General features: G+C 45.7%; 1 protein-coding gene across 1 annotated transcript in view; it reads right to left on the reverse strand.

Annotated features, from left to right (window-relative positions):
- Positions 1-15,097, reverse strand: part of LOC109322440 (sodium channel protein type 4 subunit alpha-like) — a 55,175-nt gene that overhangs the window by 34,114 nt on the left and 5,964 nt on the right. Inside the window, exons 4-7 of the mRNA XM_019553498.1 lie at positions 13,057-13,341; positions 9,717-9,780; positions 5,788-5,929; positions 4,206-4,418 (exon numbers count right to left, since the gene is read on the reverse strand). Coding sequence (XP_019409043.1) covers positions 4,206-4,418; positions 5,788-5,929; positions 9,717-9,780; positions 13,057-13,341 — 704 coding nt within the window. The remainder of the gene's footprint in view (positions 1-4,205; positions 4,419-5,787; positions 5,930-9,716; positions 9,781-13,056; positions 13,342-15,097) is intronic.

Below are 15,097 nucleotides of genomic sequence, written 5' to 3' on the forward strand. Positions count from 1 at the left end.
AGGGGAGAGAGGTGGAGGCCATCTCTTCCCAGCAGCTCGCTGCCTCTCTCTCCAAAGAACGGGCTGTGGTCATGGAAGCCAAAGCCTTCCCGATAACACCAGCGCCGCAACATTATTCATTCATATTTATCAAGGACTTCAGTGAAAGCTATACAGACTCATATTTGCTAGGAAGAGAGGCTTTGTAAGTAAGAGCTCTAATAAACTTGTACCTCTCTTGATCAGCAGAGAAGATGTCAACCCCATTCTGACCAGTGGGTTGTGCTTGATAGAAGACAATGTATTTTAATGGGATCCTGAGTACAGTCTGGAACAAAGACTGTAAATACCTGCCTGCACTGATATTTTAAAAAATTACCTAATGAGTTTTAAGTACCTGATTCTCATTGAATGGCTGTAGCATTGACGTGCCTGACACCCTCAGACCGCTTTAAAAACTTCAGCTTAATATTTCTGTATCTTCCTTTTCCCATCCATATGAAGGAGGTAATGAGAAATGGCACCTCATTAGGGTGGTTTGGAAGGTTTCATTGGTTAATGTTGCACACTGGACTAGATATGGTAGCATGATAACATCCTGCTACAGCAGGGATGGGCAAAATATGGGCTGCAGGTTGAATCCAACCTGCTAATTAATTGAATCCACTATAGCCCACAGCTGCCCCTGTGGACCTCTGAATGGGGCTGAGCTCTGCATACCTGGAGCAGCCTGGGCCACACTGCTATCCCATGCCCACCAATGGTACTATCTTGGCCCCTGCTCTCTGCCCCAAGACAGAGACAGTCAGTCCCACGAGCATCCATGGCACGAGTTTTCCCTGTCAGCAGCTAGGAGTGCAGAGCCCCAGACTCCCCCTGCACTGATCTCCTCCACAACTGGCAGGCGTCATGGCCTCAGCAGGGGCCACCATCCCTGCAGCTGTCACCCCGCTGTACCTTAACACACAGAGTCACCCATGGCACGAGTTCTGCTTGTCCGCAGCTTGAGGGGCAGTTCCCCCCCAAACCCCTGCTCTGATCTTCTTGAAACTTGCCAGGCTTTGTGGCCTCAGTAAGAGCTACCACCCCTGCAGTTTAACACATAGATGTGACAGGAGTTTTGCTTTAAAGAATTTGGGGTGCAGTTCCCCCCAAACCCCTACACTGATCTTATTGAAACTTGGCAGGCTTCATGCTCTCTGTAGAGTCTACCATCCCTGAAAAATGCATCCAAATCAGACAAAAAACAACGAAGTTATAGATATTTTATTGTTTCCCCATTATACCCTATGGCTGGATCCCTGAGGCAGCTCCAAAGTGCTTCGGAAGCTCTGAACCACTTCGGGAAGCTGAACAAGGCAGCGCTTTGACCTGGACATTATGCTTCAGACCCTGAAGCGTCCGAAGCTTCTCCAGATCCGAAGCTCTGTCTGACGCCTCGCACAACCGTAGTGTGCGGGCCTTGACAGCTCACCAAAACTCATCAAGTGGCCCACCAACCTAAATAATTGCCCACCCTGTACTACACTGTCCACCCCATCCCTCAGACTGGAATATTCTGAGAACCGGGGCACTTGAGATATAAACAACTTTGCAACTTGGGACTATCCCTCTAGAGAATTAAGACGGTCAAACACAAAGGGCTCTGAGTGAAAGTAAACCATTTCCAAGTAGATGCCTTACCTGGAGATGGGCTGACAACAGAATTCCTGTTCCAAATGATGAAAATTAGAGGCAGGAGGTGATATTAAATTGCTATTTTGCATCTGTCTGTATAAATGAGGAAGTTGATCATTTGCCCAAACAAAAATTATGTCTGTAGGGGTGCATCAAAAGAAAGAATCCGGAAGCTGCCAGCAACAGCCAAAATGCTGATTGATTAGAGGATGTTAAAAATGACAAGGCCCTTGAGCAGACATCAGCTAGGCAGGAATGTCAGACACTAGAGAAGCTTTTGCCCACATTTTTACAGGCTCACTCTGTTTAGGAGACAATTATGAGGACCGGAAAGAGGCTAAAATAACATGGTGGGACCAAAAAGGAGCAAGCAGATATAAATCAGGCAGCTCCAGAGACCCCCAGCAGCTGTAGCAAATGTTAATGCAAACTATTTACAACACCAAGAATGTGCATGTATGTACGAATGTTTGGGGAGGCTGGAGAAGGTGGACACTTGCAAAATGTAGCTCAATTAAGCTGCTCCACGTGGTTTCAGGAAATGAAGGCCCTGTCTTACTAACAAGATATAATTCTTTGAAGCTTTTTCTACTTTGGTAAGCAAGAGCTGTCACTGCTCAAATGGTGCAAGAAATTGCTAACTCATGACTCAGAGCCACTAGTACTGTAATTCTAAAAACATCAGTTGTCCAAAGAAGGAGAAAGGAGAGATCCCTCTACATGCCTGGGCCTTGCGGTGGTATTCATGCTTTCGTAGTATTGCCAACTCTTGAAAAACGCTAGTGATAAGCATCCAGATAAAACGGGGGGCAGAGAGGGGTTAAATGCATCGCGTGATAACATGAATGAAAGGCCATAAGTTGATTGGTTTCCCTTTATTCCATATGGCTGCCATCTTTCAGTACTGCCAGAGCCGGCAAGGTGGCCACCATTTCCATATTGTAGAATGTGGGTGCCCAGCCTTTAAGCCCCATAGGGTGGAAGTATAGTGCAGGCCAATAAAGCATGTGGGATCAGCCTGGCTGGGACTGGTCAAGTGGTCTGCAGTGCTTGGAAATTTAGTGGCCGGGGAGTGTGGCAGTGTTAATTGCCACCATTCCCTCACTGCCACGTTTCCAGACCTACAAGGAGGCCCTACAGACTTGATAACATGGCTCCACAAGCTGGATCTGGCCCTTGGGCTGGAGATTGTGTACCACAGATGTACAATACAGCAGGTGGAAATGAGTCTGCTGCTGTTTATAGTGAGGCAGTAGCTATGACCAAAATTATGTCCACGGTGTGGTTTACAGGGCTAGACAGAGCACTCTTAGGACACAGTGAAGAATGAATATGGAAAGAAAGGGGAAAAGGAGGGCAAGAGACAAGTTAAGAATTGTAGGGGAAGGGAGACATGGAGGACAGGAGGAAGAGGTTAATGGGCACAGAGGAAAGTACTGCGTCAGAGTGACAGCAAGAGGGTTGGAATGGCAGCTGCAGAAGGGGCAGGGGAGAGGGGTGACAATGGAAGGGAAGAGAAAAGAAGAGGAGGGCTTGAATCCACACCTCTGGAGCTGTAGCTAGATGGTTCCCCTACATTAATTCTTGTCTCAGATTTTCAGTTCAGCCAGAGAACTGAAACAACTCCTGGTTGCACAATTATGCTTGTTCAAAGGGGCCATGCCCTTAGACACAACCTTTACTAACAGAAATAATTAAAAGAATGCAAATAGAAATAACAATAGGGGCTGGATCAGTTGGTTGGTCTAGACCAGGCCACAAGAACCTTTAGAGCTAGAAGGTCACGCTAAAAGCAAGGAAGTGCATGGAGGACAGAACCTGCTGGTTCCCATGAGACTCCCCACTCAGCCACTTACTAGGGCCACAAGAAGCTTTGGGTGGTGATTCAATTCGGAGGAGATTCAGTCCGATTCAGTGGCCGAATCTCTGAATTCGAATTGAATCCAGGGAGCAATTTAAAGGTCTGAATCGATTCAAAGCTCTCTGAATCTTTGCCAAAGATTCAGAGAGCTTTGATGATTCAGGCAGTCCCCAGTGGCTGGGAGCTGCAGCCACTCCGAGCTGGTAAGTACTAGGGGCAGGGAAGTGGGTACTGGGGGAGGGTGGAGGGGACCATAGGGGGGAACCCTGCCAGCTCTCCTGGCCCTCCCCCCAAATTCAAATCACCAAATCGAATCACTGTCCCCCAAATTGGCCAAATCCAAATCCAAATCAAATACTAGCCACTTCACACAGGCCTACAAGCTACATAGCTTCTGACTGGGAAACAAAGCAGTGCTACCAATCCAAAAGTAGCATTGTTGCCTTTGTGTGGAACTGTACATGCTCCAATCCTGGTTCAGGTTGCCACAATTTTAGTTGTTTCAAAAGAGGGATGTGCAAAATAAAATACGACCATTGGAATTTTTGTGCAAGACGCAGAGGACAGTGTTGCAGCCTGTGAGTCAGACTGTGCAAGGTCCTGACCCAGATTCCTTCCCTCTGCTTCCCCCTTTCCACCCCATCCTCTTAGGTTGACAATGCCCATAGTATCCAAGCAGTTGACTAACCATTTTTGCTTGTTCCTCCTGATGCTTTTTCAGCTGTTCCAGGAGCTTCTGATACTCCTCCTCCTTCTGCTGTATTTCCAGTGCAGTAGCATCATTTTGCTCTGCATATGCCATGGCTACCACAGCCAGGATCAGGTTGATGAGGTAGAAGGAACCGAGGAATATAATCAGAACAAAGAAGATCATGTAAGTTTTCCCAGCTGCACGTAGAGTCTACAAAAAGAAGAGGCATGTTACCATTACGGAAGGAACTATTTATTTTCAAATTGCTGTGTCGCCTAAGTGCCCCTTCCCAGAGAAGGGCTGGGAGGAGAGTCATGCATATCCATGCTATGCAGTGAAAAGCTAGGCTACTGATCAGCTCTCACCATCAATGTCTCCTATTGCAGTCCACAGAAGTGGATTATGCCTCAGCCAGCAGAATCTGCAGGGATTCTGCTCCAGTATAGGCAGCAGTGGACTGCATGGTTCTTCCACCATAATTAAAGTATTAAATCCATGAGCATGGTCTTGAAATAAATATTGCAGATAGCCACACTCTGGAGGGTCAGTGAATCAGCACTTTGATCTGTATTTCATAGCAGACTCCTGTCATTAGAATGAGCTGAATTCCAGATCTAAATACTTCTGAGCTATGGAGGTCTCAACCATAGGGTCTGGCTACAAACTAGAGGTTTAATATATTTGTCGTACCCTCGCTGCTGATTGGTAGAGAGGGGCGGGGCCACATGATGGGTAGCCTTCTTGGCCAATCAGCAGCGAAGGATGGGGGGGTGGCTGCCATCTTTGCTGCTTCCCTTCAGGCCAGTGGTTTCTCCCTGCACCATGGTGGGCTGCAAGGCTGGGCTCCAGCAGCCTTGGGGAGCCAGCATTTTCATTTAAGTAACCTTTTTTCCTAGTGATTCCATGCCAAAATCATGGATATTGGTATTTTCGTGGGGTTTGTGGAAATAGGCTTTTTTTCATAGTTTCCATGACAAACTCGATATCACAAATAGGATAGATCCCTATGTATGGGCTATACCTACCTGTGGGATGTTGCCCTCTTGCGGTTGCTTTAACAGAGAAGATAAGGAACCTGCTACTCCTAACAGTTTCTTCCCACAGCTCCAATCAGTCTTTGCAACCATAGGACTAATTTCTAGTCCTAGATGCCACCATGTGATTTATTTTTGTAGGTTGTGATTATCATTGCTGTCAACTGCAGCATGTGCACCAGTTGTATCTGGCTCACATCCATATACAATTACACAGCATTGCATTGGCCAGAGTGGGGACTGGGTGGTTGCTTCCACCTGCATGATATTGCATGCATTCCTGTAAGCAAAAGGACAGACTCTCGCATGCTTTAGACCTAGTGGTTATGGACACTTTTCTGATCTTCTAGACCATGAGTGAAATAAAAATTTCACCACTGCATGCAAAGGGAAGACATCATGCAAGGAAGTAAAATTCATACATACGCACACAGTGAACATCAACTTGAAGCCCCCACAACACATCTGGAGGGGCATGTGCCAGTTAATGCAGACAATTCCCTCTGCTAAAGGGAAGGCACAGTAAAAAGAAAGAAACAGCTTACCAGCTGGAAGAGGTTCTCCCAGTAATCCTGAGTCATGAGGCGGAAGAGAGCAAGGAAAGCCCAACTAAATGTGTCATAACTAGTGTAGCCATAGTTTGGGTTCCTTCCTGCTTTCATACATTCATAGCCTTCAGGGCACTTCCTGCCAGAAGGAGAACAGAAGGGAAGATACTTGAATGCATGCTGCTGCCCCGTACCTTTCCCAGGAAGGGCACACTGGGGTTAAAGTAAATATAACTTTATGTTAAGACACTGGAGAGGTGAGGCTCCATTTCAGCTTCAAGCCTTCACTGAAACAAAGAGGCCAGCTTGGGGGTGATTCAAAACAAGAAGCAAACCAAATCTGAACTAGATTCTCATTCAATACTGTAGTGAGAACCTGATGGCTCACATGATACAGAGAAGCTAGCATGCGTTTAAATTGTGAAGACCTTGTTTTCACTCCAGTCTTATGAGATGCATAGGCCTGATACTGAGGTGCATACAAGGACCAAGGAGCATGCTGATGTCAAACCATTAGGAAACAAGGTTTCCTTCCTCACACACACACACGCATGCCCCAAATCTTACAGCTTGGTGGACTAGCAACATTGTGTGTCTACGTTTAGCGATCCAGGACCTCTTTAGGTGCTGTCTGTTTTGCCTAAAGTTTCAACAGTTCCAGAGAACAGCGTTCCATTCAATCGAAACAGATAGGCTATTCTGATGCTATTTCAAGTTTTCCCGTGGATGGGGAGTCAGCCCATCTGGGCTGACTTCCCATCCCCAACACTAGATCGTGCCGGCACTGGGGTCACTAGATTGTGCCGGGTGGAGGCAGCCCAGCTGGGCTGCATCCCACCCCAACACAATCTAGCACAGGGGGTGGGAAGTCAACCCAGCTGGACTGACTTCCCATCCCCAGTGCTACAGTCAAAAACTTTCGACTTGCCTCGTTTTGTTTTGAGACTATTTCGATAGCCTTTGTTTCATTTCAATTTTGCTTTTTCAACCTCAAAATGAATCAAAACAGTGTCGAAATGAAATGGCTGGTGAAATTTCGCACAGCCCTATTAGGTAGGTTTCACAAGCAGCTACCATCCTGTATCTCTCTTGTTCACTGTAAAAATGTCAGCTCCCAACTCTGATATAGCCATAAGGCCATTCTCTACTGGCAGTGTTCACCTGTTATACTCATCAGAGTTGAAAGGACTTCCCCACAAACATACACAAAGTTGCTTCATTATTCCCTGCAAAATCCCTCCTTAGTTGTCTCTACTGCTGTGAGGCCTATGAAAAACATGGCGGCAATCAGCCTCTTGTCTACAGAGCTATCATCCTGACCAGTTCTGTTGTCTTATTGCTTTCCATTTTCCTGTACTTCTCTGTCTGTCTACTGTCTTTTTATTTGACTGCATTCTGTCTGAGGACAAGGCTGCTATTCAGTTTTGCCCTGATATAGGGTACTTTTATATTTGCTCTGACACATTTTGATTAGACTCAGATTAAATCAAGTCTTCTGGAGCATTATAATCAGAACGCTCCAGCATGCTGCAGCATCTTCTGTATTCAGCATTCCCATTTTTCAAAATGGTGGTAGGGGCATGTTAACTAAAACTTGTTGAACGAGCTTTAGTTAAAGCACCCCCACCGCCATTTTGAAATGCGGGACACTGAATACATGAGATGCTGCAAGCATTTTAATTAGAGCTGCTCCTGATATCTGCTCTAATTAAAATGCCCCCACCCCAGAGCACATGTATAGGTGTATTTGTCTAGCCACAACAAGGTGCTAGTCCATGATTAGGTTCTTAGGTGCCACAGTTGAACCCCCAGGTCTTTTCACTGACTATGATGAGAACTACTGGGGGAATAGCATTTTTGACAACATAGCCCCTTGCTTAAATACCTGAAAAAAAAAAAAAAAAAAAGGATTTCTGCTAAGAATTTTCAAAATGGCTAATGACCACTGATGCCTCAGAACTTGGGTGTCCAACCTGAGATGCCCTAAAGGGGCTCAATTTTCTCAGTTTTTTTAAGGCACCTGAATAAGTGATAAGTGGCCACATTTTCAGAAGAATATGAAAAGCAGGCCATCACTTAGGTCTCTAAATATATCTACAGACCCTAAACATAGGCATCCAGCATTGGAAACTTTGGTGCTTGCCAGGGGGACAGGTGATTCATCTGGGCTGTTTCAGAACTGTGCTAAGGAGCTAAGAAGCAACTTGACACAACTGGGGCTGCTGGGCTATGGTGGGTAGAGCACACATGCACAGCTTGCATGGTTTTGCCAGGATATATACCTGACTGAAGTCCCAAGAAAGACAGGGGTGTGCCAGTCTCAACCCAAGACACCAGCTGTGCGCTGGAAAGGCTCAAGGCTGAGCATCAAGGAGAGACTACACCAGTATAACTATCTGGCATCTGGATTTCACTTACCTCCCTAATTAAAAGGCAATAGGAGGCCAAAATACCTTTCCCCCACCCTATCTGAGTGGTTATTTTCTGAACTGCCCTATGATATATCGGATAGCAAGCAGGAGAAGCAGAACCCTGCTCGTTGCCCTGTAGCACTAAAGATTCAGGAGGAGAATCAGCCCAAATGACTCCTCAGGGATCAGCCACCCGGCACTCCCTGCAGAACTTCCCCAGAATGTACAACCATGTTGGATGCCCTTTCTTCCCCAAAGGGGAAGTAATTTCCACATTTCACTGAGAGAGTAACTAGCCTGAGGGAGGCTGATACCCAGAAGGATCTGCCTGTATATCCTTCAGCACTGAAGGGTTTGAACTTCTACCAAAAGAAAAAACTCTTCATTCCCAAAAGGTTTGTGCCTAAATTAGGGCTGGGCAGGAAAAAGATTAGCTAACAGACTGGTGGTTAGGACACTGAGGGTGCATCTACTCATTCATTAATGCACTTTTGTTAATGCGTGTTACGTTTAGTACCTCTGGGCATTTATACACACACCCACATCTGCTCCAACACGCTGGAAATCCAGTGTGTGCTGAGCACGCAAGCTGACATGTCCAGCACTGCGTCACATGCATTTATATAAATGGTGAAATGTGCGTCAGCGCTAAGGAAACGGCAGTGGCGCGCTTTGGAACTAAGACACCTTTGATATGTTTTAGTTCAATAGTGTACTGCTGCCATTTTCTCAGAACTCATGCACTATTTATTATTTTACAAATGCATGCGCTGCAGCACTGGGCACTTTTTAAAAGCACCAGCAATGCAGCGCACACACGTGTACAAATGCCTTCCATTGTGAGGTACTAGAAAAAGGCACATTCGCCTATTTTAATGCTCATTAGTGAAAGTACATGGTTTTTCTTTTGTGACACCTTAATGCACATTAAAATAGGCTAATGCACATTTAAGTGCATGTGTAGACATGCCCTGAGTGTGAAAGACCCTGCTCTGTCTGATTCAGACTAAGGACTTGAACCTCAAGAATACCCACAAGTTAATCCCCAACCAGCAAGCTACTGGCTGTTCCTGGATGGGTGTCTATCATTATCTCCTGTTGGAGCCATTCCATTTCACATGCATTGTATATTGTTTGGTGTAGGGATTTGAACCCAATCCAGCCACATCCCATTCCTCTCTATCTCTTTGGTTTTGACTAGAAATTCCATCATGGAAACTTTTCTGAAACACATTGAAACTAGTATATTCCCAGGAAAAGGTCTGCTTTCAAATAATTTAATCAGAAAATTCATGACCAGCTGCAATCAAAGATGCAATGAATGTTCAAGGTAAAATGAATGTTCATGTCCAGGACCCCTCTCCCCACCCCCTCAAACTCACAGCAATCATTTATTGATGACTAGTCTGGATGGCATTACTTTTTTTTTTCTAAGGTAGGAAGTAGCTCCACAGACTGAGGCTGATTTTTATTGCCTTCCCAAGGAACCCCAGGTTTAGGCAGAACTTTACTCACCCAGCATCGCTGCTATTCCCACAGAGCAGGGCATCAAGCGCTCCCTCCAGGAAGTAGAAATTCCCTTTGAAATTAGGAAAAGACCAGGACATGAAAGTTGTAGGGCAATTTGTACACAGTTGTTCAAACACTAACCGCACCATACTCTAGCCTTTACATCATGCACAAACTCTTCATTGCGCCTATTACTGTCTGGGTTTGCTATTCATAATGAACTTTGGGTGAATTTACGTGTTACACTTAATATTCCGCAGATTTAGTTTGGTCTAAGTGCTGTTAAAGTTGGAATGTGCTGTGAGCAAGTCACAGGGTCACAGGTTAAAGGTTAATGTTTCTTGTCTGTACAGCTTTGATTTGCCACTAGAGGGCTGGCAAGCAGGAGCATTGCTAGGAGCTAAGATACTTGAGCTCTATTCCCACTCATGGGGAGAGGGGTGGCTCAGAGCAGTGCATCGTGGGATGCTGGATGACTAAACATTACATATTTTATCTCTGTGGAACAGACTGAAGTTACCCTAATACAAGCTAGGTAGCATGGACCAGAATTAACCCTCACCTGAAGAGGCATAACTTTGAGACACTTGAGGCACATCACCACATGCGGGGGCATGCACTTGCAGTGGCAAAGTGCTTTTTGTTGCACTGCACAACCCTGCATGCGCACTTTGGTGTGGGGCAAACTGCCTCACTTCAGGGAAACTGCCCTTTCCCCACTCCTCCTAGCTCCTGGTGTGCTAGAGGAGAGGGGGGATAACTAAAGGAGTTTAGGCACTCTGATCAGCAGCCAGAGTGCCTCTTAGGAGGATCAAGCCTCTGTGTTTGCCAGCACACACACCTCTTACATGTGCTGTGCTTTTTTTGCCAAGTTTTTTTTTGCTACTAGAATTTCCCAATAGCAAAATTTACTCCCGCATTGTAAATATGCAGCACTGGGCACATTTTAACATTCCAGGCATGTGGTTTGTGGTGCCACAAAGAGGTTTGCAGCGCCACAAACTGCACATGTCTGCACATCTGGATGCGGTGTCAGAGGACATTTAGCATGAGTTAAGGAGTTTAATGAAACACTTGCATTTTAAGTGGCCTTAGTATGGTATAAATGTAACGTTACTTCCTAAGTTCCATAGGATTTGTGGTTTTGTTTCACCATTTAAAACACATGAATCCTAAACACACAAAGCATTTTAGAAATAGCCAAAGTGGTCAGTGTGTTTCTTGATGCAAATACATAAGGACAATCTCTTTCAGCAAAAGGTTCTTGTAAACCAAAATTAAAAGCTTTGTCTATACCATAGATCAAGGGTTGTCAACCAGGGGTACACATACCCCTGGGAGTCCTTGAAAAGGGGCTAGGGGGTATGCACGGGCAGGCAGAGACAGAGCACCACCACCCACCATCCTGTGCCGCCACCTCCCAGGAGCAGAGCCAGTGGGGGAGGGAGAAAGGTGAAGACAGTGGCCTCTGCGGGTCACATCAGCATTGCCTGGCTGGCTGGATGCTGGGAGGGGGAAGGGAAGCTGCCACCGTCATCCACCACCCCACGCTGCACCCCCAGCTGCTCTGTGTCTGGCTGTCACTCCCTCCCTTCCCCCACTACTCTGCCAGAAGTGTACCCAGAGGGGGCACACTCCTTAAAAAAAGGTTGAAGACCCCTGCCATATATCAAAGGGCTTAACATACCCTACTTATGCCCTGCCTTCCGAAGTCTATGGATATGCTCCAAACTCAGAAGTTTGCCAGTGAGGCTGCTCCAGGCTAGTGCATTTGTGTGCTGGGAACAAGCCTGAGGCAACCCTGCCAGTGATCTTTCAGCTCTGGAGTGCATCAGTGGATGTGGGTGCATGTGGTATGTGCACAGTTCCATGCTCCCTGAGATATACAGCCGCTGTGATATACATTAGGCCCAATAGACATTTTCAAGAGCCCAAGTATAAGTGAACCGCAGCATTCGTTAAGTCTCTACAAAGCATGGGAAAGCCAAGCTCTCACTTCTATTATCACCTAATTGCCAAAGCCCTTTTTCTGCCACTTCTACCCTGACCAGTTCCCTGACAATTGAAGATGTAACCCTCATGCCCTTTGACAAAGGGCAAAGACCGGAAGAGCATAATGCTCGTCCCTCTCTAATTCTGCCAGTGACCCCACCCAGAGGAGACTAACGGCAGCTGCTGAGATGCATCAGAGACGGTATTTGTTTACTGAAATAGAGAACCTGTCCGGCAGGGTAAGTCCCTTTTGACAGGTGGGGATCAGCACCCTAAGGCACCTGCTACAGCAGGAGCACAAAGCAGCCATTGTTATCCCACTTGGGGTGTTACCCAATTTGCCCTCTTAATAACTATATTTGAAGGGGTCTATTTGGAGTCTGCTCTGTGAGGCCCAAACTATGATTACTTTCCTGCCACTGGGCTTCTGCTTAAGCAACAGAAGTACATTGAAAGTTTGTCCCACTTATGGAATTTCAGCCCACCGCACATCAGTCTGGTCCAAGCAGCTGTTAACCTGAATGAATGACCAGAAAGGATAGCTTCTGTTTGCATAGATCCATGTTGGCTCCTGTATACTGGCTTTTACTCCTTTAGTATGGAGCCTTCCTGTAGTTCATTTCAGAGCCGCTTGGAATAAAGCAGCTCAGTCAACATGTAACACAACCTTTTACTGAGTTCTGCTCAGTACTCTGAACAAAGATGAGACATACTTCATTCAGGGCTTATCCTGCTGTAGGGTTACTTGGTAGGCAAAACAAGAGACCTGAGGTCTTAATGAGCAGCAGCTCTGCTTCCTGAATAAACATGGCTGCACATTATAAAGCAGCAGTGTCAGAGTCTATGCATAGCTCACTGGAATGCAGGGATGCTGTCCTTCAGCTCGGACAGAGGATTTTGGTTTTTCTCAAAATATGTCTGTTTTTTGACAAAAATCATCATTTGTGAGTTCTGAATTGCACTTCCAGTCCACACGTTTCCCCAGACTCCTAGCTGACCACATCATCCCTCTTCCTGTGAAGAGGTACCCTTGTGGTATATTGACACTAGTGGTATCTTGACACCTAGATAAACTGCAGGGCAACAGAACCCCTTGGATATATGCTTGGGTGGAAAGACAGGAAGAGTAGGGTAAATTAAAGTTCAAATCATGATCATTTGGGTTCATGCATTACCTAGGAATAAACTCCCTTGTCCTGATGGAACTACTACTACACCCCAGACTCTCTTCCTGAGTAATGGACAGGTTTCAGTGACAGCTGATCATGGTAGGCTCTGGAGGGTGGTAGGAAGTTAATAATACTGTTTATTTTAGCACATTTGAGCAAAAGAGGAAAGGAGTGTGAGCATTTACCTTCATCGTTCATATAAGCATCATAGTCGAAGGTATTGTTACCAGATCCAGTCAGGTTGTCATAGAGTGTTGCATTCACAAAGGTGTCATTGTCCATTCCAAAGATGTCTTCTTGCATAGTCTCATTGAAAGGGGGTGGCCACCTGACACATTTGTGCCGAAGGTTCCCCATGAACAACTGAAGACCAATAAGTGCAAACACACTGAGACAGAAGACTGTGAGTATCATGACATCGGAGAGCTTCTTCACGGACTGCATCAAGGCTCCAACAATGGTCTTCAGTCCTGATGAGGGAGACGTTAGTAGTGGGACAGCTATTCATTTGGTAATCATTCACCATGTGCTAATGCACCTATTGAGCTCATAGATCTATCAGTAGGGCCAGACCCACTTACTCAGCCCAGCACCCTATTGCCAGCACAGCCTGGTTTTTCAGTGCAAGGCAAGAACACTCCATAGAAAAAATGCAGCTGGTCAATGATGCAATGCTATTGTATGCAAATTTGTTCCAAACCCTAGTAGGGATCAGTCTGCACACTGAAGCAGAGATTACTCCCACATACTGATGTCTGCTGCCTCTCAGTTGAATCACCCTTTGTTCACAGACAGTACATGATTGCCAGACAACCTAAAAGATTTATTAAAAATTAACACACTTTGATGGATACTATATATAGAAGTTTCCCTAGGTGGGTACTAATCCTTGTCAGAGAATCAGAGTCTTTTTTATCCTGGCTCTTTCTAGCTCCATTTATTTTAGGTTTGTCCTTCATTTGTAATTTGCCAATATAATCCTCTTTTGGTTCAGAGGAAGGGGACAGAGTTCTGTGTTGCTGCAACTGGTATAATTCTTTGCTGACCCATCAGAAAGAAACTGAACTTGGGTCCTAAGGCAAAAGAGCTTCATCTATTCCAGGACACAAAGGAGTGTCTCATCGTTCTTGTGAGACCTATTTTGGAGACCTGGCTGGTCTGAGTTTTTTTTGACATGGAGAAGCCTCAATGCCTACTGGTAAGAGGTGACAGAAGCAGTAGTTTGCATCAAGTGCTAGGTTTGTATCTCACCTTTCTATCTAAATTAACAATAGCTTTCTGCCACTAGTAGAGTGGGAGTAGGTCATTGCATATATCCTGCCAATTCCTTTGATGTGAAGTTATTTGTTGCCTGATAGGATGTCCCTATTAGTGAGGGGCCCAAGTCTTAACATTCAGATCTGGGTTTCAATGCACCCTTTGAGTGCATAAGTGATTTGATCCAGCCTTTGTTTGGCGCCCTTTCTTGTCCAAATACACATTTTTTCCCTCCTAGACATCATGCCAGTTTTTCCACTTGTTCAGGCACATCTCCAGTTGTCTAAGTATTTGCCTGCCTAGGGAAACTGACCAGAGTAGCTGTCAGCCTCTTGAAGGCTCAGATCCAAAACATCTAGTAATAAAAGTCAATCTGTTCTTATCCGTTACTGTGCAGTAAGCATTTTTAGGGCCAGTGTCTACATGTGCAGATGGGTGGCCAGCCCCTTTTATGACAGTGTCTACATGTGCAGTCAAGTGGCCACCCCCTTTCTAATGCTGTGTGTGGCCTGATTTGGGACTAAAGTTACTCCCAAGCGAGTCCACACACACAGTGTTACTGCGCAGTAAGGCATCTACACGTGTATTAGTGCGCCGTAAGTAACTGGGTGTAAATCACCATAGTTACTGCACAGTATATGTGTGCATTTGTAGATGCACACCTGTACTCTGCGGTAATTTTTGGTTAACCTAAATTACCTAAATTACTGTGCAGCAAATGTGCACCCTGTTCAAGTTTGCTGATGACACTAAGATGTTGGGGGGATGTGGGCACGCTAGAAGCAAGGAATAAGCTACAATTCAACCTGGACAGGTTACAGGGGTGGGCAGATGGGAACAGGATGGGTTTCAACACTGACAGTGGAAGGTGCTGCACTTAGGGAGGAAGAACCAGCACCATACCTACAGGTTGGAGAACTCCCTTCTCATCAGTGCAGGGGCGGAAAAGGATCTTGGAGTCATCATTGA

Source organism: Crocodylus porosus, unplaced genomic scaffold (genome assembly GCF_001723895.1).
Source record: "Crocodylus porosus isolate Cpor-Errol unplaced genomic scaffold, CroPor_comp1, whole genome shotgun sequence".
In the NCBI taxonomy this organism is placed as follows: domain Eukaryota; kingdom Metazoa; phylum Chordata; order Crocodylia; family Crocodylidae; genus Crocodylus; species Crocodylus porosus.